At 43.4% G+C, this 25,894-nt stretch overlaps 1 protein-coding gene and 1 long non-coding RNA gene across 4 annotated transcripts in view; both read left to right on the top strand.

Annotated features, from left to right (window-relative positions):
- The first annotated feature begins 2,016 nt into the window (after nucleotides 1-2,016).
- Nucleotides 2,017-25,894, top strand: part of LOC308460592 (uncharacterized protein) — a 126,699-nt gene continuing 102,821 nt past the window's right edge. For 2 of the 3 annotated variants that reach the window (XR_013978589.1, XM_080977177.1), the window contains exon 1: nucleotides 2,034-2,156. Coding sequence is in view for 1 of the 3 variants with exons in the window: in XM_080977177.1 (XP_080833303.1) it covers nucleotides 2,125-2,156 (32 nt within the window). In the remaining 2 variants the exon portion in view is untranslated. Of the gene's footprint in view, nucleotides 2,157-25,894 lie in introns of all 3 variants that reach the window. The other variant, XR_013978588.1, reaches the window with a different exon arrangement.
- On the top strand, nucleotides 2,168-25,002 carry LOC308460658. The gene is made up of 2 exons (XR_013978694.1): nucleotides 2,168-3,188; nucleotides 23,754-25,002. It is a non-coding gene; the product is annotated as an uncharacterized lncRNA (long non-coding RNA).

A 25,894-nucleotide genomic window follows, 5' to 3' on the forward strand; every position in this document is an offset into this window, starting at 1 on the left:
TACTTAGTGAGATTTCAAGCAGATTAAAAGCATAAGAAGCAACACACTAAAATTACAATGTCTCGCTTCAGGCAAAAGCAGTTTTGTTTTGCTTTTTCATTCCCTGTTGCTGGGAATGGCTGAAAAGTAACTGAAACTTGCACAGGAGCCAACTCCTAGGAGCCCATGAAGAGTCTGGGGCTTCTTCAGTAGCAAAACAGGTGACAAACGCCGGCACCCTGTCTAACTCTTCTGCGTAAAATCACCAACACTTTTGTTTGATCAAACTTATCCTCGTTGATATCTACAGGAGCCTGGCTAAAGGAACCTTTAAAGACTGAATCTTCCTTTTGGACACAATTTGAATGAGTTTTCTGTTTGTGGCTTCTGTAGTAGATCTTGTACATAGCTCTCTCAATTTTTGGATTATTAATATAAGATTTAGTACGTAGAATGGTTTGGTAGTGTTTTGTGTGCCGCTTATGTGCCGCTTACTTTATAAGCGAGAATTGGCAGCATAGGTTCATTTTTTCAATACTATGAGTAAAGCATGGAATCTAAAAACCCTACAAAGGGCATTCCGTGCATTCAAATAATTAAGGGTTCTGAATAAGCAATATTCAGATAATGAGAGTTTTGCTTCAGCTAGTATATACCAAAAATGGAAAAGAAAGTAAAATGTTAGATTAGTCATTGCCTTTCAAGAAGTTATCACCATCATACTTTACAAGAATTACCCAAAATCTGTCAGTCCCATTTCCTTTAATGAATCAGGTAATCTGGGTTAAAAACATTAATGTATTAAAAAAAAAAAAGTTTTTTAAAAAAGATGTAAGCATGCTTCCGTTCATTTTTTATACCAAGGTTACCCTTTTTAGTCCAGTACCTCTAACTTGGATGAACCCGACTGCTTTAATTTATAAAAATGGCAAGGGGCTGATTTTTTTCAAAGGCAAAAATAGCATCCAGGCACCCAGCAACTAAAAGGGGATCCACTGGAGTGAAGTGCCAGGGTGTGGGGTAATCCTCACCTGTGAAAATCTGTCCTCGCGTGTTTTGTCTGTAACTTTAGCCTCTGTTGAGCTATTCATTCTTTTATGTAAGTCAGAAGCCGCTGGCAGTGTTCAAGAGTAACCGGAGAAATCATGACAAGAGCATATGAGCGTACAGAAAACCCAGATGCATGATGGAGGTATCAAATGAATCTGGCATTCCAGGCTGACACACAAAATGAATGACTCGAATCTCAGAAGGGGGAGTTCCTCTGGGGCCAGATGAGGTTACCAGAGAAAGCCAGGGAAGCCCTTGCTGCCGTTGCATGAATTATGCATCTCTCACATGCTGCACATTTTTCAGGACTTCAGGGTGCAGTTGGTTTTCCACTGTGCTATTCATTAAAATCAAACGCATTCACTGTCGTCAGTGAAAACAAAACTCACCCCATCTTGAACTGCTGAAAAACATATTGCTATTAATAAAAAGCAGAAATTGGAATTTGCCCGTCTCCTGTTCAAAGTGCAACGTAACCGACACAGGGTGCGGACATTTGTTTTCCAAGGACGTTAACGTCTCGTGAAAAAATGGCAGTGATGACAATGACACCAAGGACATGCTCAGCAGTGGCTGCATTTTAGAGAAACGTCCGGGCCATAAGCCAGGGGGGGGGGGGGTCCCTCCACAATCACCAACTATCCGAGTATGAGGGAAATGGAGCGGGCAGTCCTGGAAAGCAGGTTTGCCAGCAGCAACACTGAGCGGCCTCTCTTTTGGTGATAATCTGGGAATCTGCAGTTATACAATAGCATTCTCCAAGACTGGGCTGCTGAAACAGATTACTTCATTCTCTCAAAAGCAAGCGGATAAAAAGAAAGGAGGCAGATCTGGCAAAGGCTCAGTAAATAAAAATAAGAAGCATATGATGCCCGAGATTCATGTGAACATAAAGTGACGTTGGCAGCCCCCACAAATAGAACTCCAGATAAAATTAGCTTTTGTCTAAATGTGGAAAGTGTGTAAATATAGTAGCAGGTTTCAATTTACTACACAAGCTCACAAGCTCCAAGTTGCAGCCACCTATTACAGAGCTCGTGCGTCAGAGGAAAAAGGGGGCAGGGAGAGAGAGAGAAAGAGAGAAGAAGGAAGACAATGCACTCTGCAATTAGTAGCTTCAATGAGAGGTAAATTAATTTCCCCAGCTGTATTGTGGTTATTATTGCTGTTTAGAAAGTGGACAGGGGTAAAATCGCATTGAAGTGCAGATGTCAGCGTGGTGTAAATGGTACTTTAAAAAGGCCAAAGAGTGGAGGAACAACAAATACAGAGGCACCTTTTCAGGCAAGGAATTTTAATTGCAAACACAAATGCTTTGTAAGAAGAGTCCCTGGAAAATACTTTTGTGTCATTTAAGCTGCTGCAAATGACAAGAACAGACGTGTCTGAATCCGTCTGCTCCAGACTGATGTGTTGTGGGGTCACCTGAAACTAGAACTCACTTCAAGCTCTTAAGGTCTGCGCTTGGAGGAGCTAAAGTAAAGAGATTTCAGGAGGGGGCGAGATACTCAGCCAGATTTAATAGCTTGCTTTAGAAAACAGTCAAGATTAAATTAACAAAATCTGGTGTATTAATGCTATAGTATGTGGAATCACTGACAGTGTGTTGCTCTTGTGGGCAGGGAGAAAGTAACACCTTTTCCAAATGGAAGCAGCTGTGCCAAAGGGGGAAACAGCAACACGGGCCACTGGTTATTTTCATTTTAAGAGAAAAACACGTATTTGTGATAACCATCAGCAAATCACCTTATATAAAATGTCAACATTAGAACATAACTTATTAAGATATATTTTTTAATTTATTTATTATGAGTAGTGGTAGTATAAAAATATGCAAAACGGGTTCCAAAAATACACAGAGGGCTTCATGCTTCAGGCAATTAGGAAAATGAGTAAAACATATCATCTGCATTGATGGACATGAGGAGCCTTCAGACTGACACACGCAAACGAAATAGCGCAGGCCCTCTTGACAAAGGGCATTCCATGACGGAGGGGCCACCACTGGAAAAGCCCCTTCCTTTGTTGCTACAAAGCGCAGCTCTGATAAGCAAAGCCCTTGCAGAAGAACTTCAGCAGATCTCAGAACACGGGCAGACAGGGACGGGAACTGGCACGCCTTCAGGTGCCGAGGGCTCCTCCAGTTTAGGGATTTAAAGGTAAGTTCCAGTGTCCTCCTGCACATAGGCAGAATAATAGCTATAGTAATAACAAATGTGTTTAGCACTTAAAAATCCTGGCAGCAATATTCCACACTAGTTAAAGCTTTTGAGTCATCTTTAATGACAGCCCCACATGTAATGCATTGTCGAGGCTTTTCGGGATTCCTGTGCCTCTAACTGAAAGTTTATTATTTGCAGACTCATCCCATTTCATTGCCTGTTAATCTCCGTTTGTGGGGATTCGTGGTGGAGAGTCTCTTAATGGCCTCGCAGTCGCTGCCTGCTCCGTGATGCTGTTAATTCATTGTCTCCAGTCGTGGCTTGTTTGTTTTAATAGTGAAATAGTGCTTTAAAAATAACAAAGGGGTGGAGGATGATTTTTTTTTTTTTTGAGGTTGTATTTTGTATTATATCGTAAGACGGCCTGGGGAAAGGATGTTTTCTTTCTTTTTTTCTGTGAAAGAACAGGAATTCAAATGCTTAAAATATATATTGGAGGAATGCCTGTGTTTAAGTACCTATCATATCGTGCTTTTGCAGGGCTCAAAAATATTATCTCAACAATCTTAAAATGGCCCTGTATGGTATTGGCAATATTAATATCCTCCTCACGCAAATGTGAGGCTGAAAACAAGTGGATGGCTGAAGGCCGTCTAGTGAGTCCATGGCCAACGCGAGGTTTAAAACAGGTCCTACTGACTCGTGGCTTTAGCTTTACACCAGCTCTGAGCAGGTGGGCTTTTTAAATATCAGGGCATGTTGTTGCTGTACACACAGATATCGCCTCCCCTGAGGGAAGCAGTTTTAGGATGGAGGCCTCTCTGTCACACACTCTCATCAAGGAACTTTTTCTTTTAAAAGTCAATATTGCAGAAGGTGTTTTTTGTTGTTTTTTTACCTTGACACATTAATTTTAAGTAACATTTCCCAGTGGACAAATTCAAAATGGGCCCCCTAAGGATGTCCATTTATTAGTGACTAAATCATTATCACCACTGTAAGTTATGTTGCACCTTTGGAGCGGTCAAAATATTTCACATATATTACCTCAAGAATTCTGTCAATCCTTTTTAGTACTAAGTAACTTAATATCATTATCCCCATTTTGCAGATGGAAGACTGAGGCCAGGACATGAGTGGCTTGCATAAGGCCACTTAGTGTGCTTGTGGCTACAGTTCACAAAGCAGACAACATCTGGGAAACTCATGACCAGATTCCTTTAAATTCTGCTGTTTAAAAAGCTACTAACTAAGCCGGGGGGGGGAGGGGGGGAGCAGGGAACAGGAAACAGGACAGTTAAACCATAAAAATGACATGGGTGGGGAGGTTAAGCACCCTTTCATTCCCGTGCTCCTTTCCAATGCAAGTCAGATCCCTTTGTGGCATCTGTCTTGTCCCTCAGCCACTGTGCTGGCCTAGATCTCAAGTACCGGCCCAATGAATAGCACTCCTAATAAATGGTGCTTCTAGCAGAACAATCCTGCCAATTGCTGAGCTGTTAAATCCATTTTCAGATCAGGTGCAAAAGCACTAACAAGCTGCCGCATTGCATAGCCAGTGGCTTGCGAGTCAGTTTGGGTCATTGCGCTGGTACATCTGCTGAGTCAGCTGCTTTCCTTACAGTTCCCATTGCTGGCTGTAGTGCGATAGGGACTTTCCTAATACGGCCTTTTCTCCTGGCAGCACTATGCCGTGGTGACTGGAGCAGCCGAGCGAATTCACCCCACCAAACATTCTCCACTTTGAAATAATGGCTGCCGATAGCAAGCATGGCACTACCGGTCATTGTTGCGGGGAGAGCAGTTCCCAAATAGCGCATCCGTTCCATGTGTTCAGTTGCTATCCTAACTTGCATCATTTGGGGAACAGGTGAGCTTCATTTTGCAGATGCCCGGGGATGTTGATGGCCAACATAAGTGAGAAACTGCAACAGTGGCAAAGCTGGAATAGAAGAGAAGATAGGTTTGCTCCAGGCCAAAGATTGCCTTTGTGAGTCACATAGGAAAGTGAGGCTGCTCTGTTTCCTCCAATCCGGCTTCGCTCTGTAACAACTTCACTTCCCTTCTGCTAGCAATGGCCTTATAAGGCTTGTTTGGGCAATTTTGCAAGATGAATAGTTCCGTTATAATAAGTTGCCAAAATCTTAAATAATGATCTCTTACAAATCTTGCAAGAGAGGAGGGTTGGCTGCCTTACAACGTTCTGGCTAATGTACAAATTGAAGCTACAAACTCCCACCGCTGCCGGCACCAAAAAAGGAGCTTCCTGGGAAACATCAGCCAAGCTCTTAAGATTCGCAGCTTAGCATTATCAGAATCTATTTAGTCAGCTTCAAATACCAAAACACACGTGAGGGACTCTGGACTTCAAAACCTCAAGAAATCTCAAAGCTGTAGTGTTTGTGTTGTTGTTGTTCGGACTTTTACCCCACTCTTCTTTCCAAAGAACTCAGGGTACGGCATCATAAGTAACGCAATATAATGGGGAAAGTATTACAAAAATTTAAAACAACTAAAAACAGATTTTCAGGATCCAGGAAAGGTCAGAGTGGGAAGCTGAGGGCAGGAGCACTTCAGGAAGCAATTCTCAGATTTCTCTAGCCACACCGTCGGAAACGGGGGCTGAAACTGCCCCCCTCCCAAGCCATTTTTTCTGCAAGGACCCCCACCCCAGATTTTGGCTGCATCAGCAAAAGTATTTTTTTCCCTAAAGGAAACATGGTGTTGGGGCGGGTGGAGCTCAGGGGTCAGCAAACTTTTTCAGCAGGGGGCCAGTCCACTGTCCGTCAGACCTTGTGGGGGGCCGGACTATATTTTGAAAAAAAAAAAATGAACAAATTCCTGTGCCCCACAAATAATCCAGAGATGCGTTTTAAATAAAAGGGCACTTTCTACTCATGTAAGAACATGCTGATTCCCGGACCGTCCGTGGGCCAGATTTAGAAGGTGATTGGGCCGGATCTGGCCCCCGGGCCTTAGTTTGCCTACCCATGGTAGAGCCCATCATGCTCTACCTTGAGCTGGCCCCGATTCTCAGCTGGCGTTTCCTTTCCCTTACATTTAAGTCAGCTGGTTCCTCTCCTGAGAGTCAGAGAACAGTCCCAGGGCTGCCTCCTGTCACCAGCCGGCCCTGATGCTGTTTCCCCCATAAAGAAAAAGAAACACACAAGCATCAGCTTCTCTGCTGGGATTATTTTGGCTGCATCCGTTCTAAGGTTCATCTTTCTCCTGCAAAGTATGCTTATGTTCCTGATGTTTATTTTATTGCATTTATATCTCACCTTTTATCCAAGGAGCTAATAATTTGGTGTCATCAGGAAACTTGACTGTCTCACTGCTCACCTCTTAGAACCATGGGACCTTGTTCAGTTGTTCAAAGCAAAGGCTACAATCTCAATCCTTGAGGGATTCCACTTTCTACATCCCTGCACTGGGAGAACTATCCATTTATTTCTACTCTCTGCTTCCTGTTCTTTAACCAGCTACTGACCTCTTTTCTTATCCCGTGACTGCTTACTCCTAAGGGGCTTTTGATCCATGAGCGATATATTCAAAGAACCCTAAAAGGCTTTTTAGATGAGACTTATCCTTGCCGAAGCCATACTTCTTTTTCTTCAGCAAGACTTGTTCTTCTGTATGCTTGATAATTCTATCTTTAATTATCGTTCCCACCAGTTTTCCCAGAACAGATGCTAAATTAACCAGATTCTAATTTTCTTCAGATTCCATTATTAAAATTGTCGCATTAGCCACCTTCCAAGTGTCAAATATGAAGACTGATCTTAGAGAAAAATTACATATTTTTGTTAGAAGATACTGGGTTAAGAACACTTAGGTGGATGATTTCCTTATTTCCCCACGTTTTTAATTTCTCACTAATGCTTCACCTGTTGTCACTGTGATTTGCTGCAGTTCCTCAGATTCCCTTCCTGAGAAAGGGAGTCACAGTGTGACAGTGAAGACAGACGCAAAGAATTCACTCAGCTTCTTTGCAATCTTCTTTTCCACCTTTAGCACATATTTAACTTCCTTGTTGTCCAATGGTTCGACTACCTCCCTGACTTGTTTCTTGCTTCTAATGTTTTAAAGAAATAGTTATTGTTGGACTAAATGTTTTCAGAGAGTTTGGGAATTTTTTCACCCCTTATTGTCTGTTTGCATTTCTTTTGCCAAGGTTTATGTTCCTCGTTCTCTTCTTCTGGACATTCTTGCCTCTCATAGTTTCCTCGCCTCTGCTCATTAACCCTGCTGGCCATCTCTTGGCCTTGCTGGTCCCTTTCCTGATCCGCAGTGTACAGTCCAGCGGAGCTTCTGTTGTTGTGTCTTTTAATAACCTCCAAGCACTCTGGAGAGATTTGACCCTCTTGACTTCCCTTTCGACTTTCTTCTGTCCCCTCATTTTTGCAAAGTTGCCTCCGTTGAAGTCAAATGCGTTGGACTTTCTTGGCAATTGCCCAGTACGTTGAATATGTTAGGACAGTAGTCACTGTTCCCAGTCAGCTCAACAAGACTTACACCTCACAGCTTTGTATTATTTCCCTTTTAAGCCATCTCCACAAAGCTCTACACATCCTGATCCATAGAAGCAGGTAGGGGGGTGTTATTGACTTCTGTCAAAACACATCCGTGATCAGTGCTCTCAGCTGAATGTCATTCATCTGAACCAGGCCAGCCGCAAAGCCCAGGGACTGCTATCTAGCCTCACTAGGCTCCCTTCTTATAGTAAAGCCTGGCAGTCTGGAGGTGGTTATTCTTTGGATTCTGTCACAAAAATCAGGAAAATTGAGCCATGTTTCTTGAGAAATTTCTATTGCTCCATCTGATTGGGAAGAGATTTCCTCAGAGCTGCCAAATTTCAAATGCTACTCAAACATTTGGCAACTGTGAGCGATGAACAGGGGTTCCATTTACGCTGAAGAATTTTCTTGCCAACCATCTTTGTGCTCAGGAGACTGTTTCCTGCATTGATGTTATGTGGTTTTTTGTTCAGTTTCCTAAAATAAATATTGACGGGTCACCGGGAGCCTCCTTATTAAGAATCATGTTTATTCATAAATCCCCAGAATTTATTTCCAGGCACAACACGGACCTACTCCATTAGCTGCTTCATTATGTATTCCCCACCTCTTATTATGCTACATTTGTGACTTGTGGGTGAGTCTCATATATTTGGATTATAAATTTCTCATATTATGTTGATGTTGCTTGTATAATCTGTTTCACCTTTTCTTTATGTGCACTTTCTTCCTGATCTTTTTTTTAAAAAAAAAACTTATTATTTCATCATAAAATTCCAACCTCCCTTTCCTCCCAGGAAATCAAGTTCATGGTTCTTTCTCCCTGTTTAATCCTAACAACAACCCTGTGAAGTAGGTCAGGCTGAGAGACTTTTCTCTCTAAATCCTAAAATAATAAACATGAGGACTGTTCAGATAAATAATTAGCAAATGCATATATTAATCTCTTTTCAGAAAATTAGATGTGTTAGACTGTTGTAACAAAAATAGCCGAGGGAGGGAGAAATCTGTTAAACTTGCTCCATACCAGCCTACAACAGTGTTGAAGAGCAGGACAAGCGCATGAACGCTGGGGCAAATGGATCAAGAGATGGAGGACTCACACTTGTATTTCCCACCAGCTTTATTTTTCTCAAGCCACAGAGCTGAACTGATTTAGACTGGACTAGCTGTGCCTAGAGAGGTGGCTTGATCTCAAGGGTTGCCAACATGGTGCACCCAAAATGTTGGGCTTCCAACTTGCATCAGTCCAAGTCAACATGGCTAATGGTCAGGGATGAGGCGAACTGTAATCCAACAGCATCCTGAGCGCACCAAACTGGCTATCCTTGGATGAACCTGTTAAGTTGTGGGTTGACATAGCAGACAACACAGCAATTTCTCCAAAGCAGCTCTTTATTTTGTAAGCTGGAACAGAACTAACTGAGGAGCTCAGTCAGCCTGCTTATATAGAACTCCAAAACAATGTAACTGTTGCCATTTTCTAAAACTATCCAATCACTGAACGTCACTTTTCGATCCTTCATTTGCATAACAATCTACAGTATCCCCCTGCTGGCCCAGGGTGAGAACTTCAGTACATAACAGAACCATTTCCCTCAAACATCATTTTCTGCCAGTCTAATTCTTGCCCCCACCAATCTGCTACTGGCCCCGCAGGAAAAAATATAAAGAAACATTTTCTCAGAAAACCACCATTACCCTATAACTGCTACTATTCCCCTGGAGGAAAAAAAAATACAGGCGAGAGCATCTGTTCTGCTCATAGGCACATGCACAGGGTGTGCAGGGAGTGCCCAGGCACCCCATGATTTTATTTTTTCATGAGGATCATGGCAAGGAGGAGACACAGGCAGAATAAAAAGGCTGGACTGGATCTGCAGCAGCACCTGTCTCTTGAGGCAGTGGCGGAGTGAAGGAGGAAGCCACTTCCAGAGATGGAGATCTGTTCCTGCTTTGTTCCTCTGCCTGCACCTCTGTTTTGGTGGCTCTGTCTCAGTCCAAGCTCCACCCGCCTTTTGTGCAGAGAGGCCTGTGGGGATGGCAGGCTGATTTTGTGGTGCGCAAGCAAAGAGGAGGGGAAAGCGTCTTGCCCTCAGTCCTCCATATCTTCCCATCTCCGCCCAGTTCTTTTTCTCTACAGGAATAATATTCTCCTTTGGCTTCTTGACCGCTCCTCTTCTTGTTGCCCTGTTAGCTTTTTGCCTCTTTACCTCTTTCCTTATTTGTCTTGCCATTCTCTCTCCTCCATTCTTTCTTCACTGAAATAAATAAATAAAATTTCCCCAGGTGCAAACCCTAATGAAATGTGCTGCACATGCTCCTGCTACATGAGTAATAGCAGCTGGGGGCAGGGAAGCAGATAAATGCCCCCACTCCCCAGTTGTGGCTGTTCTAATCCAATTTCTGCAGCTGCTTTTGATAACTTTTAGGTAAAAATAAAAACACCAGGAGATCTGATCCTGGAGCTCCTGTCATTCATGTCCTTTGGCCCTTACTAAGATTAATGCTTCTTGTAGCATAAGGTTTGTTTACTATAGCCCATTCAAAGTGGCTTCCTATATTCATTTGGCACATATACATTGGTGTTTAAGGATGCATACTTTCCATATTCATTCCAGAAAGACCCATGTATGCGTACTACCCACTGCAAAGGCAATTATTTCATGATATTTGGAGCCACCCTAGTACACTACCTTGTGTGTCCTTTTTCCTATACCAGTGATGTAACTCTAGCAAGATGGGCATCAGAACTTGCACAAAAGAAATACTCTGAATATATGTTGTTCTCTGACCAGCTGTGCTGATTATAGATTGCAACAGGGAGAGATGCAGATGGATCTTTTGATGGTTCTTGATTTTGCTTAAAAGGCTGCTAATTTTGAGATGGTGGTTTTCTGTAACGCAGCTGGCAGTTTCTCTGAATTTATGGTAACATATTTCAAAGGACCAGTTTGGGTTACTTACACCACTCATATTATTTCACCTGATTGGGTAGATGTTCGCAAGGGGTTACCAATGTTAGATGTCTCTTCTCTTTCTGCCCCAAAGACAAGAAATAGGATACAACCATTGTGTAAATCCCTTAATTTCCTTGCTTGTCATAATGAGACACAGTATTCAGTTTGGGGTGATGATGTCTCATTATCAAGCCCCCAGGCTTGATAAAGAACTGGGGGGGGGGGGGATACTAAGTCGATCTGCTCTAGATGCCTTAAAGCATTGCCATGATTTGGTTGTCACGATGGATTTACGCAGAAAATAAATACTAGGTTGTTACTATATGCTTATTTGCACTCCTGGCATGTCTATTGTCCTTACAGATTATTAATGCATATCTATTTAACCTTATTATGTTAAAAAGATTATAAAGAAGAGAGATAATTCAGCCACCTCTTTGAGACTGACGCTCCTCTCTTGCAGCTTTTCCTTGGGAATGTTTAAAAATGGCAGTGATCAGAGATTGAGAATGCGTAAAGCTAAATTAATTGTGAAAATGTTACTTGAATGTTGCATTCCGTGCTTTCAGTGTGGGCCATCTGTGGGCTCAAGTGTAATAGTAAGTGTAGACTCTCATGGGTAGGCAAACTAAGGCCTGGGGGCCGGATCTGGCCCAATCGCCTTCTCAATCTGGCCCATGGACGGTCCGGGAATCAGCATGTTTTTACATGAGTAGAATGTGTCCTTTTATTTAAAATGCATATCTGGGTTATTTGTGGGGCATAGGAATTTGTTCATTGTTTTTTTTTCAAAATATAGTCTGGCCTTCCACATGGTCTGAGGGACAGTGGACCAGCCCCCTGCTGAAAAAGTTTGCTGACCCCTGGTAGATCATCGAAGAGGGACATTGCCTATCAGCTTGTAGAGAGAGCTCCCCTCAAAGCCAGAAGGAGGTGGAGGGCCATTCTGACAGAAATACGGTGGTACCTCGGGTCACAGGCGCTTCAGGTTACAGACTCCGCTAACCCAGAAATTGTACCTCAGGTTAAGAACTTTGCTTCAGGATGAGAACAGAAATCAGGTGGCGGTGGCATGGAAGCAGTGGGAGGCCCCATTAGCTAAAGCGGTACCTCAAGTTAAGAACAGTTTCAGGTTAAGAATGGACCTCCGGAACAAATTAAGTTCTTAACCAGAGGTACCACTGTGATAGAAACTTAGGACTTTTGGGTTAGAGTGTGGTGCTGAGAACGCCAAGGTCTCAGGTTCGATCCCGGTAGGGGATAGCTGCATATTCCTGCGTTGCCAGGGGTTGGATTAGATGATCCTTGGGTGTCCCTTCCAACTCCATGATTCTTTGAGACATTTATGAGGGCCCAACCACACTTTCATTTGTCCCATGATTTCTAGTATTTCATATCCATCTACGATCAAGGGTCCGAGAGGTCTCTTTTTGGTTTACAGTATTTGTTTTGTCTTGTCTGTGGGCGTGGACATGGGAGCTCCACTACCCATTGGCTCTGACTTGTCTGCGCTGAGGAAGCTCCCTGGGCTCATGGAACACAGGAACGCCCCTCCACATGAGTATTGGAGGTATTCCTACTGGCAACGGTTGTCCTTGAACCTATGGAGGGTGATGGGGTCGAGGACAGGACCTAGTTCTCTCGCGTACACATTCTCCCCTCCTAGCTTGCACTCTGAATGCCTGAATGAGGCTCTTGTGACCACTGATTCAACAAATTTTGAAATCACCAAACAGAATTACAATGCGCGACGGGAGAAAGGCATGATAAAACCACCTTTACAGATGTTTTCGTATGCAGTATATGGGAGGTTAATGCAATCTGAGTTAGATTACTGAATTGGCTTTTTATTATTGAATTGTATCCACTTGAGCAATTATCAAACCAGGTGCTGCTGATTGGAATCAATTATTTGTTCACCTGATCACTATAAAGCTGACAAGGGCATACGATTGCCACTTGAGGGTGCTTCCACTACTACTGAAGCCTTGTTGAAAGGTATTTATTAGTTTGTGATGCTCCAAAAATTCTCCCCTATTTGGCGAGGGCAAAAAATTTAAACTGGCAGGGGAGAAAGTCTTGATTAGATTGTCGTGTAGCCTTAATGTCTGGATAAATTTAAGAAAGGTTATTCACGGTGTTCCTGCATTAAACTTCTTGGGTACTCCGGGGGGATACTGCCCTACAGTAATATTTCCTTCTTTATTTATTTCCTAAACTTTATTCGCCGCTTGATTGTAAAACAAACAAACAAACTTCAAAGCAGTTTACAAAAGATAAAACAAGAAAATCAAGAAAAAGTCAAAACCTTACTTTGAAACATACAGAAATTAAAATACTAAAACAGATAAAAATTACCTCACCTTACCTCACCTTTCTAAGCATCTGGGTAGGCTTCTCTAAGCAATGTTTTTAGAGGGAACTGAAGAGAGGCTCCTGGTTAATCTCAATAAGTAAGGAGTTCCAAAGTGCAGGCGCTGCCACGCTAGTTGACCAAGTTCTTGCCAATGCAGAAGAGATATTATGTGGCACGGAGATAGTTTATTGGAGAGTAGTTTAACAACGCAGCATGAGCTGATTTTCAGCAGCGATGAGAGAGTAAGCAAAAGCATTAATAACATGAGATTTGGCCAGAAGGACACATCCTTACACAGGTCTTTTGGATGTTAGCAGTATTTTCTGCCATGTTAAGTCGAGGGGTTTTACATGGTGTATTGCCTAAAACCTTTCAGCCTGGTTATTTCATTATTCAATAGACCATAGAGTTTAGAATCGCTATACAAAGGAATGTAGAGTAATTATGAGTTGTGCATGGATTTTTGCTCCTTTCTCTAATTCCCTATTACTCCAAGCTCCAGGGCTTGTGGATTTTAATATGGCATACTAATATGTTGCATCTTGATGTATGAAAGTATAATATTGTTGACCATTGGTTTAGTTATTATAAATAAATTTTACAATAAGATGTCTTTAACATTTACTCACTGTTAACGGACAATATCTGTGTTTTTCACCAAAGATTTGTCAAAACTTTCTGAGCTTTTTTTAATACAAAAAATAAATAAATACATGCATCTCCTGGAATCTGTTGTACTGATTCCCTAAAGCTATACCTAAATGGAAAGCCACGTGGAACTGGGTTTTGTGAAGGCTCTAAGTTGCAATGACAAAGGCAAGAATCTTCAAAGCCAAGCCTGTCAGACTGACTCACGTTGATCGTGTCTGATGGTGGGCCTTTTTCATGACCTTGTATTTTCTTCAATGGAACATGGGGAACCAGGAATAAAAACTATACCACAAAAACATTCCCTGATAACTTCACACATTCAGTTTTACACACACACACCAGCAACCCATATCATCACTTTGCAGTGACTGATGCTCCTCAGGGCTTAGAATCATAGAATCATAGAATCATAGAGTTGGAAGAGACCACAAGGGCCATCGAGTCCAACCCCCTGCCAAGCAGGAAACACCATCAGAGCACTCCTGACATATGGTTCTCAAGCCTCTGCTTAAAGACCTCCAAAGAAGGAGACTCCACCACACTCCTTGGCAGCAAATTCCACTGTCGAACAGCTCTTACTGTCAGGAAGTTCTTCCTAATGTTTAGGTGGAATCTTCTTTCTTGTAGTTTGGATCCATTGCTCCGTGTCCGCTTCTCTGGAGCAGCAGAAAACAACCTTTCTCCCTCCTCTATGTGACATCCTTTTATATATTTGAACATGGCTATCATATCACCCCTTAACCTCCTCTTCTCCAGGCTAAACATGCCCAGCTCCCTTAGCCGTTCCTCATAAGGCATCGTTTCCAGGCCTTTGACCATTTTGGTTGCCCTCCTCTGGACACGTTCCAGTTTGTCAGTGTCCTTCTTGAACTGTGGTGCCCAGAACTGGACACAGTACTCCAGGTGAGGTCTGACCAGAGCAGAATACAGTGGCACTATTACTTCCCTTGATCTAGATGCTATACTCCTATTGATGCAGCCCAGAATTTCATTGGCTTTTTTAGCTGCCGCATCACACTGTTGGCTCATGTCAAGTTTGTGGTCAACCAAGATTCCTAGATCCTTTTCACATGTACTGCTCTCAAGCCAGGTGTCCCCCATCTTGTATTTATGCCTCTCATTTTTTTTGCCCAAGTGCAATACTTTACATTTCTCCCTGTTAAAATTCATCTTGTTTGTTTTTGCCCAGTTCTCTAATCTGTCAAGGTCGTTTTGAAGTGTGATCCTGTCCTCTGGGGTGTTAGCCACCCCTCCCAGTTTGGTGTCATCTGCAAATTTGATCAGGATGCCCTTGAGTCCATCATCCAAGTCGTTGATAAAGATGTTGAATAAGACCGGGCCCAAGACAGAACCCTGTGGCACCCCACTAGTCACTCTTCTCCAGGATGAAGAGGAACCCTTAGGGGAAAACTAGACATTACCTTAAAGCTACTTTTGGGTTCACACCCTTTAATACTGGAGGTGGTTTTAATTGGATCTGCAGCCTTGATTCTGAGAAAAATCCCACACCCCAGTGGCAGTAGAAGAAGATTTCAGGACTTCCCATTTCACGAGCCATCTTTAGTGCAGTCTCAAAAGTTAAGTTGACTCCCTGCAACAATTCCTCTTGTATATCTTTGGAGATCAACCCCACCGTCTTTTATCATATCATCTGCATCATGAAATGCACAGTCCCTTGCTATAAAACAAAGCGGCGTTAACCATCCATCTATGGATTCAGCCTGTACTTGTTGGCTCTCAAAAAAGTGTTTTCTCTGCACAGGGACATTCATATGTGGAGTGCAACATGCTTCAAAGTTTGCAAACAATATCTCAAGTTTCTTCTTGTCCTCAGGGGCTGGCTTGCCACTTGCAGTCCGTGATCTGCAAATATCTCTGCCCTTCTGGCCTATGTATGTCAGGAACTGTGAAGCCTCGTGCTCCTCAGACCACTTGTCTGCTTCAGGGCCTGCGGAAATCAGTTCCATAATTCCCCTCCATTGTGACCAATTTTCTGCCACATTCCCTGAGACAAAAAACCAAGCGTCTTGAGCTGGAGGCCATTCTTTCAGGTGCTCCTGCTGGGTCCTGCTTCTGCCTGGCTTACGGTATAAGGCAGATGGCAGGAGATGCGGGGGAGCAAAGCAGCAGCTGAGGCTCCAGGCAGCTGATACTTTCATTTCCTCTAAACACCTTTGGACCCATGTGGCCCAAGAGACAGGCTGTTATGGGGCAGGGGAAGGAGCAGGCCCCAGCCCAGTGGTCCATGAGTTTGCCCACATGCCAAGTTGGTTGCTAACACTGGCCCTGTTTTCTGACATCTCCCATTATCTGCTGCTCATGTTGTGGGCATTTGGGAGATCTTTGACCAGCCCCAACAACATCATTAGGGGTGGGCAAATCTGTCCATTCCAGTTCCTCTCTCTTCCAGTCCTGTTCAATCCTTCACATTTCCAAATCAGTTTGTGAATTTCTCCTAATATGCACTTTCCTCTGCAGAGCAATGTTCGCCTAATATTTTTGTATTTTGTTTTCACTTTACCCTAGTAAAAGCATTTTTGTACCCATTAAAAAAGGTAAAGGGACCCCTGACCGTTAGGTCCAGTCGTGGCCGACTCTGGGGTTGCGGCGCTCATCTCACTTTATTGGCCGAGGGAGCCGGTGTACGGCTTCCGGGTCATGTGGCCAGCATGACTAAGCCGCTTCTGGCAAACCAGAGCAGTGAACAGAAACGCCGTTTACCTTCCCGCCGGAGTGGTACCTATTTATCTACTTGCACTTTGACGTGCTTTCGAACTGCTAGATCGGCAGGAGCTGGGACCGAGCAACTGGAGCTCACCCCGTCGCGGGGATTCAAACCGCCGACCTTCTGATCGGCAAGCCCTAGGCTCTGTGGTTTAGACCACAGCGCCACCTGCGTCCCGTGCATTGTTTAGATTGTTTAGGACAGTGCAAATTCGGCAGCTTCACCTTTAAATGAGAACTGTATTGAATTTCCCTCTCTTGGCACCATCAAGACAGAATGATGTCTTATAATAGTAGAGTAATACATGTAAGCTCTGCCTGATACTTTGACTAAATAAGACTATAAAATGGTTTAATGTGCTCCATAGAAGTAGACACCATGCCATAGCACTGATGATCCCCAATGCTGGGATCAGAATGACTCAAGTGTCTGCTAGTATAACACAAAATTAGATCTCCTTTTCTACCCTAATTTGTGTCTGTTAGTATTAAACGTGACAAAGGCAAAAAACTTTAAAGATATTCCTATGGGCAATGGAACAAATCTTACAGTGCCAAAAGAAGATTAATCACAGATAATTGCAGGACAAAAAGAGAACACTCACATTGTGGCATGTATGGAATCCGCATATTTTCTGGAAAAATTAGATTCTAAACAATAGCTGGATTCTTCCATTCAGCCAGATCCCTTTCCAATAGCTCTGAGGGTACCGTATAGGATGAAATTTGGCGCCATTTGCAAAAACAATATGAGTACATAGGAACTTGAGCGCACCTCTTTTTTGCTTGAACTACTCGATCAACTTTTTTTGTGAGAATCCCATGTTCAGTACACTTCCATGAGGTACCCCCCTGTGTCCCGATTTTCCAGGGACAGTCCCAGAATTTGGATTTGATCCCAGAATGTCCCGATTTTCCCTGCCAGCACCAGGGACGAGCTCAGGGACGAAGATGAGCCTGTGGTTGTCCCAAGTGACGACAATGGCAGGGTGGCGGCTGCGGGGAATCCTCCCATTGCCTCTCCCTGGCTGTCACCACTGCCCTCCTTCCCTGGGCAGCTCACAGCAGCTGCTGGTGAACGGGCAAGAAGGAGGTGAGGCTGCTGCCACCGAGGCCCAGCCCAACGTGGCGTGCCAGCTCTGAGGGGGCAGGCAGAGGGCAGGGCCACCCTGGGTGGAAAGAAAGGGGGAGAGGAGCAGAGCGCAAGGAGTCTTGGTGTGTGTGTGTTTTAATGCTTTGTGCATCCATATCTAATATTGCCCCTTTCTAAAATGCATTTGGGACACGGGTGGCGCTGTGGGTTAAACCACAGAGCCTAGGACTTGCTGATCAGAAGGTCGGCGGTTCGAATCCCTGCGATGGGGTGAGCTCCCGTTGCTCGGTCCCTGCCAACCTAGCAGTTCAAAAGAACGTAAAAGTGCAAGTAGATAAATAGGTACCGCTCCGGCGGGAAGGTAAACGGCGTTTCCATGCGCTGCTCTGGTTCGCCAGAAGCGGCTTAGTCATGACCCAGAAGCTGTACGCCTGCTCCCTCAGTCAATAAAGCGAGATGAGCGCCACAACCCCAGAGTCGGCCACGACTGGACCTAATGGTCAGGGGTCCCTTTACCTTTAAAATGCATTTATTGGTGTGTGTTTTTCTTTTAGTACATCTACCAAAGTATAAAATAAAATAAAGTGGGATAAAGGGTTTTTTTCTCAGGACACTGGAGAGTGTGTGTGCTGTGTCCTGTTGGTGTTGTGGTGTGATAGGAGTCAGGGGAGTGAGAAATGTCCCTATTGTCACCCAAGGAATGTTGGAGGGTATGCCAAGTTTCAGAGACTTTACCTGATGGCTATCATGTGGCCCAGTCCTGCATCATATTATTCACTCTGCTCTTATGGGGCTCATGTGGCCTGCTTATTTTTGGTGCCACCAGAAAAAGAAGCTTGGAATCTAAATCATCAGCATGAGGCGGCAATAGCTTTCCAACTGCTTATACCAAGTAAAGGCTGCTGCATAAGCTTAGATTGCATCTTATTTCACTTCCAAAGGCCGTAGCTGAAAAAAATCTTTAACGTGAAACAAAATGCGTAAAATATAATAAAAACAGAGAGATGACCCACAGAACCAGTAATGATTGACAGATTGTGTTAAAGGGTATGAATGATCAGAAACAGCTATAGTTCTTTCAATGGCTGATCTTCAGCTTCTATAAACAGTAGAGCCAAAGTATGTGTGGCCAATGCTCAGCACAGGGACCATTAAGTGGTATGGAGAGTGGGAGCTTGTGGCAGTCCTTGGCTGTACCGTGAGAGCCAGAAAGCCTGGACTATGGAATAAAGGCCGACTCACTCTCTTGCCTGGTCCACAGTGGCTCAACAGATTGCATATCTGTAACTGCTCTGAGCACAAGAATGGCATTGTCGCATACTCTGGGCTTGACTTGCTGCACATGCTATCTTGCCACCGCTAACCTACCTGCTCTTAGGTAACCCTCTGTGTTCTGTCAAGAACTGGACAAGAAATTATGGCGTGATTTATGGATGGAATTTGGCACTTCTGACTCCAATGAGCTTTTTCTGCATTGGACCATCTCATGCATTGTTGAGTGTTTGTTTTAAAAGCCCAACTAATTATATGCAAAAATGTGCATATTACATGTATCCTATGTGTAAGAGAGTTAGGCTCCATGCACTGCTAAATTTCTGTTCCATAATTTGGGAAGTAATAGAAATTTTTATATGGCATTATTGTATGTATCTGCTTATGTGCTGTATTTTAGGAAACCAGGGGTGTATATGCACATCAAATGTGAGTGTAATATTGGGTATAATAAAAAAAAATCCACTATGCTAAAATTGTTCATATTTTTAGCAGAACCAGGCTAGGGGGAGGAGGAAAGAGAATTCTTACTTCCAATTTGAGATCAAGGAGTGAGGCAGGGGTTAGGGAAAAAATCCATGTGCATAAACTCGACATTAAGATTTTCAGTGAAAGCCATCCCTAGTTCTGTCCCTCCATCTTTGGTACTATACAACTTGTGCCCCCCCCCCTCTCTGTGTGTGTGTGTGTGTGTGTGTACATCTTGTTCTCTCTTACTTCTCCCAATGTTTTGCTTGTTTATTTACTGCAATAGTCTTATACATTTTATTGTATGACAGGCCATCATATGGCGCCCTGAGGCTGCTTCTCAGTAACATGGCACCTCATGCATGTTATCAGAAAGCGTACTTTCTTTCCTATTTCCTGCCCAGAGCGTCCTTCATATCTAAACACATTCGGGGGGGGGGGGAGTCATTTTATGCACCATTGCAAAACTTTGTATATTAAATTTATGGTTGCTTGGCATATAAAACACGAAATATTTATTGCATTTTTAACAACCAATATTTATAGTAACATGTCACTCACTTGGTATGTACTTTGCATATGAACCTGGTACATGCCATGGATACTCATTTTGGAACAAACTGCTCTAGCAAACATTCAAAACCGCAAAGACATGGTGCAAGTGTAGAAGAAAAATGTTAATGTATTGTATGCCTATGCAATCTAAGCATACTGTACTGTAATTGGTCTATGGCTGTTAAGGCAGCCCTGTTTAGGGTAGTTTTAAATGTTTGATGGTTTGTCATTTATTTATTTTTTTTTTATTATTATTATTATTATTATTATTATCATTAATTCTGTTGGGAACCGCCCAGAGTGGCTGGGGAAACCCTGCCAGATGGGTGGTGTGTGTGTGTGTGTGTGTGTGTGTGTGTGTGTGCCACTTTCCATGAAACTAAAAATGGAGCCTCATGAACCAATTGCCAGTTGTTGGGAACAAATGACAAGAACTCACAGGTTCGTCACCATCCCTGGTGCTCCCTTGTCCTGAATGAAACTTCTGCCTTATCCAACCAAGGCTGTTCCATCCTGTTTTCACTGTTAATACATTTATTTAGATTTGTAAATTTAGCTGCTCAAAGCATTGTTACTGGAAAACTGCTGGGGGGAAATCATATTGTATCTGGGCAGAGGCTGTGAACAGATATTAAGCAGTCAGGGCAAAGGGCACCTGTCATAATTTGGTCCTTTGCACATTTTTTCCCAATAAAGTGCTTTGTGGGAAAGGTAAAATGTGATAGTTTGGGCTCCAAAGAGAAGAAATCACTACAAAAAAAGAGGGTCAGAAGACCAATTGACCAATTGGTGGAATCTTGCATACTTATGGGAAAGCAAGGATCCCACAGAAACCTCTCCTGTTCCACTGGATCTGCTGCCAGTGCTCCAAGCTCTCTCAGCTTAAGCTTGCAACTCAACAAGCAGGGCATTCTTGGTGAAGGCACCACATCTATGAAACTCCCTCCCTCCTGTAAAAGCAGCAGTGGTGCATGCAGGGGGGCGAGAACAGGGCTCTCCTGGTTACTATTGCCATTACCAGCAAGTTGGGGAGAAAATTGAACAAAGGTTATCTACAAAGATTGCAACTCTGACCATTGCAGACAGTTGGTTACATTCCTCCCCCCCCCCCCGAAAGCTCATGTCTGAATCCAGAATCAAGTTGATGAAGGTTGTGGTTCTTATTAAGTGATTAACGGCAAAGCAGTCTTTCTCTTCTTTCCCCTCCTCCTTCAGAAGCATTCAGTATGAAAATGTAATTTAAAACTGGAATTACATGAGTTTCAAACAGATGGCAGAATGTATGCTTGTTCTTCCTAGCCTATTTTGATACTTCCAGTGTGCCATTAAAAAATAGGAATAGTTTAAAGCAAAAAAAAGAAAAAGAAAAAAGATTAAAGACAATGGATAGAATCTTTAGACTGGAATTTTAAAAGAACATAGCAATTCATGGGTGGGGGGGGGGGAATAATTTGCCATACTTTAATGAACAGTATCCCGGATGCTTAAGGCAAGTCTGCCGATAGGTTTCCCTAGGAAATTAGCAGAGCAAATATAATGACCTTGAAATTGCACTTTAAAATGTCCCATATATTTTGCAATTTGGCTTTGAAGCAGTAATTACATTAAAAACAAAAGACTATAATAGCTTGTGTTGTAGTACATCCAGACAGGTCAGGTACTGTACATGGCTGAAAAAGGGAAGTGGCAGAATTAATTGGGTGGTATTTGTTTGCATTTGAATAAAGCAGACAGTGTCCCCGGGGGAAAATCCTGGTCAAAGTTTACTGAACAAGCCAGTCTGCAACTTGAGCAGAAAGAAACTGAGGGGTTTTGCTTTTTGATGAGCCCTATTCAGAGCTGGACTAGATTCAGCTTAACTTTCACAAGAAAACTTTCTACAGCTAAATAACATATCTGAGCATGCGCAGCCTCAGGGCAGATCACACCACCGTCCCTGGCTCCTAGATTAGGGTTACCAGGTGTCCCCGGTTCCCAGGAACAGTCCCCGGATTCACCAATCTGTCCCCGGAATGTCCCCGGATTTTAATTAATGTCCCCTGATTTATGCCTGGGGACTTCTGGCAAGCAACATGGTGGGTGCCAAGGCAGCGAGCAGCACCAGAGGTCCCGGCCACGTCAAAGTTCCAGACAGCCAATCCGCTGGCTGGGGGGGGCTATTTAAACCGAGGCGCGAGCCACAGAGCTTCCTTCTGGCTCGCTTCCTTGATCAACGCTCGCCCTTGTGCAGAGCCGCCTGCAGCAAAGGAGCAAGCGGGGCTCTTCTGCTGTGGGCTCTGCGCACCCAAGTTGGGGGGGGCAAGCAAGGCAGTGAAAAGGAGGAGGAGAAGCCTAGAAAAGAGCTGTGCTGCTTTGCGAGACAAAGAGAGAGAGAGAGAGAGACGGAGCCTTGTGTGTGTGTTTTAATGCGTGTTTTCCCAAGACCAACAAGCGCCTTTACTCGATCTCTCTCTCTCTCTCCCCCCACCCCAACCTCTTTGGGGGGGGTGTTTGTGTGTTTGTAGATGGGCTTCTCCGCCTGCCTTGTGTCGAGGTGCACGCCCGACAACTTTGGGGTTCCCCCCCTAAAAAAAGGTCAAGAACTCTGGGCAACCCTTTCTTAAAATACCGTATTTTTTGCTCTATAAGACGCAACAGACCACAAGACGCACCTAGTTTTTGGAGGAGGAAAACAAGAAGAAAAAAAATATTATGAATCTCAGAAGCCAGAACAGCAAGAGGGATCGCTGCACAGTGAAAGCAGCAATCCCTCTTGCTGTTCTGGCTTCTGGGATAGCTGCGCAGCCTGCATTCACTCCATAAGACGCACACACATTTCCCCTTACTTTTTAGGAGGGAAAAAGTGAGTCTTACAGAGCAAAAAATACGGTAATAAAGCATGAAATTTTTTAAAAAAGTGTCCCCAGATTCCTTGAAATAAATCTAGTAACCATATTCTAGGTAACACCTCGACTTTCCCCTTCTTGCTAGCTGACTTACGGACCACATAAGTTACCCACTGAATGCTCTCTGCTGCTGCAGGTCCAGCAATTCAATGTTATGTTAACCTGCGTGAGATACATATATTGCTTTCAGTATTGTACAGTAATACTCTCCATTTGATTATGCTCTTTGAAAGGCTGAAAATGTAGATGAATCCCCTCCATGCTGTAATGCCATCATCAGGACCATCAGATTTGACTAAGTAATGGCATCACTAAGGATTATTAGAGTGAAGGCTATTTAGTTATATATTTGTTATTTTTATCCCACTCTTCAGACTAGCATTTTGTCCCAGTCTGAAATAATCAAAAATTTAAGCAAAGCATCTCTCTCTCTCTCTCTCTCTCTCTCTCTCTCTCTCTCTCTCTAACTCTGCAGAACTTAGTTCCAATAGTACCAAGTTTGCTTCCATAAAAAGCTGCATTGAGAGGGAAACAGAAATAAAGTCTGACCAATTTAAATCCCAATGGAATTTTTAACACTCCATATGTTAGGCAATGTTCCTCTTAAATGTTTTAAAATAACACTGAGCTCATAAGCAACTACTAGGCTTTCTTTCACCTGGAAGAGGTGGCAGCTAAGAACAACTTTTGATCAATAGTTCTGTGCTGATGACAATGGACTTTGGATGGACTTGGGCGGATTTCTTAATACTCTGCAGCAGTTCCAGAAGGTCTCGAAAAGCGACTTGCCCAAGCGAATCTATTTGTCAAATCTTGTCAAAATTATAGTTCTGGAGGCAGAGCCTTGTGGCCTTCCTGCCTTTGACGCCTAGGCTGCCAACCCTACAATAGTTCTGGCAGTGAACAAGTACACCGCTTCCTTTGTTCATTTAATTTCAACCATTTGTATGCTGTTTAATCACAGTATGATGAAACAGCATGCAGGAGACCCAATACAATAATGAATCAAAATTATAAAATCAGAATTAATTCAGTTAAAAAGTCTAAAAGTATTTATTTATGTTTGTAATCTTTGGTTAAGGCTGATCGCCGAAAAATTGATGCTTTTGAATTATGGTGCTGGAGGAGACTCTTGAGAGTCCCATGGACTGCAAGAAGATCAAACCTCTCCATTCTGAAGGAAATCAGCCCTGAGTGCTCATTGGAAGGACAGATCCTGAAGCTGAGGCTCCAATACTTTGGCCACCTCATGAGAAGAGAAGACTCCCTGGAAAAGACCCTGATGCTGGGAAAGATGGAGGGCACAAGGAGAAGGGGACGACAGAGGATGGTTGGACAGTGTTCTCGAAACTACTAACATGAGTTTCACCAAACTGTGGGAGGCAGTGGAAGACAGAAGTGCCTGGCGTGCTCTGGTCCAGGGGGTCACAAAGAGTCGGACATGACTAAACGACTCAACAACAACAACAACAAGTGGCAGAAGTTCAAAGGGGGGCTGTCTGCCCTCAACTGGAAGGGAGTTCCACAGATGTGGGCCCATGACACTCAATGCCTTGCTCTTGAACCTTCTTGGCATAGAAGGGAGAGGTGGACGCATAAATGGGGTAGAGAAAGCAAAGGTAAAACGCCAATTTATGTTGAATTTATTTTTTATGGGGGATTTACTATGCCTTGGAATTTGCCATTATTGCACATTACCAGCTGCTAAAGACAAGCACAAAGGGGTGCTTTCCTCCCTTCGATCTCTGCTTGTGTGCTCTCCTGAGGCATCTGGCAGATCATTATGGGCTGGACGGGCGTTTGGCTAATTGACTGTGGCAGCGCTTATTAGCTATGGCCAGAAACAGAATTCCGAGTGAGATGGACAATGTTTGTAGAGCAGATTTGCCAGTGAAGAGAATATATCGCAATTAACTCTTGATCTCCTTAAAAAATTACGGAAGCGTTGCCATCAAGGATTTTCACCTTTTAACTCTACTTTATCTTGCAAATAGTCTGGCTGCAATCCAGCCCACAACCATCACACTTCAATCCCATTGAAATCAATGGGAATTAAGCACAGGCAACTGTGAGCTGGATTGGAGCCATGATTCGAAACACTTCAGTTCTGCATTTCCTTTTTCATTATGATAGATAATAATTTCTCTCTTGATGAACAGAAACTGAAACTCCATTAGGAAGAGAGAGAAAAAGACGCCACAAGTAACTTTTGAGGCATTTAATCAAAACCTACTGGTATTACACGAGGAAGATAAAAATGTGCATTTGTTGAAGTGTTGTTGGTTATATACTGTTAATGACTTTTCTTTAAAATACAAGTCTTCAGCAAAGTTGAATAGTTTATAAGTATTCTTTTTTTAAAAAGTTGAACCAAAACAATCAACCAGCCGCCTGCCCACCCCAGTTGCAACACTTTCAGCATTAATTGAATATTTTAAGTTATGCATTATTTTCATTGCAAGTTTTACACAACTCTAAAAAGTGTGGCTAGCCCACATCACAACAATCAGTATTCTCTGATTCTTGGGATATTTTGCCACATTATGCTGAGGCAAACCTCAGCTACAGGAAGCCTAGGGACATCACAGTAACCGTATGGATTTAGCTGCATGACACCTGGGTTCACAGAGTTCTTGAATTGGAAGGGACCCTGAGGATCATCTAGTCCAGAGCTTTCCAAACTGTGTGTTGCGACACGTTAGTGTGGCAGCTGCTCCTTCTGGGGCCAGAAAGGGCTTAGTTTACCCTCCAGTTTGCTAGGGAAACTAAATTACAGTGGTACCTCGGCTTAAGAACTTATTTCGTTCTGGAGGTCCGTTCTTATCCTGAAACTGTTCCTAACCTGAAGCACCCCTTTAGCTAATGGGGCCTCCCACTGCTGCTGTGCAATTTCTGTTCTCATCCTGAAGCAAAGTTCTTAACCCGAGGTACTATTTCTGGGTATTTAGCGGAGTCTGTAACCTGAAGCGTCAGTAACCTGAGGTACCACTGTACTGTGTCGCAAAATGATGGCTGTCTAAAAAGTGTGTCACCAACATGAAAAGTCTGCACAGTTCTGATCTAACCCAACCACCTGCAATGCAGGAATATGCAGCTGTTCCATGCAGGGATCCCTCCTGCAACTTTGCCATTGTCAACACCACGCTGTAACCGACTGAGCCATCCAGGCTGATGTGTTCCTTGTGCAGATATGTTTCTTGTATCATGATTTACCATTGTAGA

This window comes from Podarcis pityusensis (assembly GCF_964106645.2).
Source record: "Podarcis pityusensis genome assembly, chromosome: 13".
NCBI classification, from domain to species: domain Eukaryota; kingdom Metazoa; phylum Chordata; class Lepidosauria; order Squamata; family Lacertidae; genus Podarcis; species Podarcis pityusensis.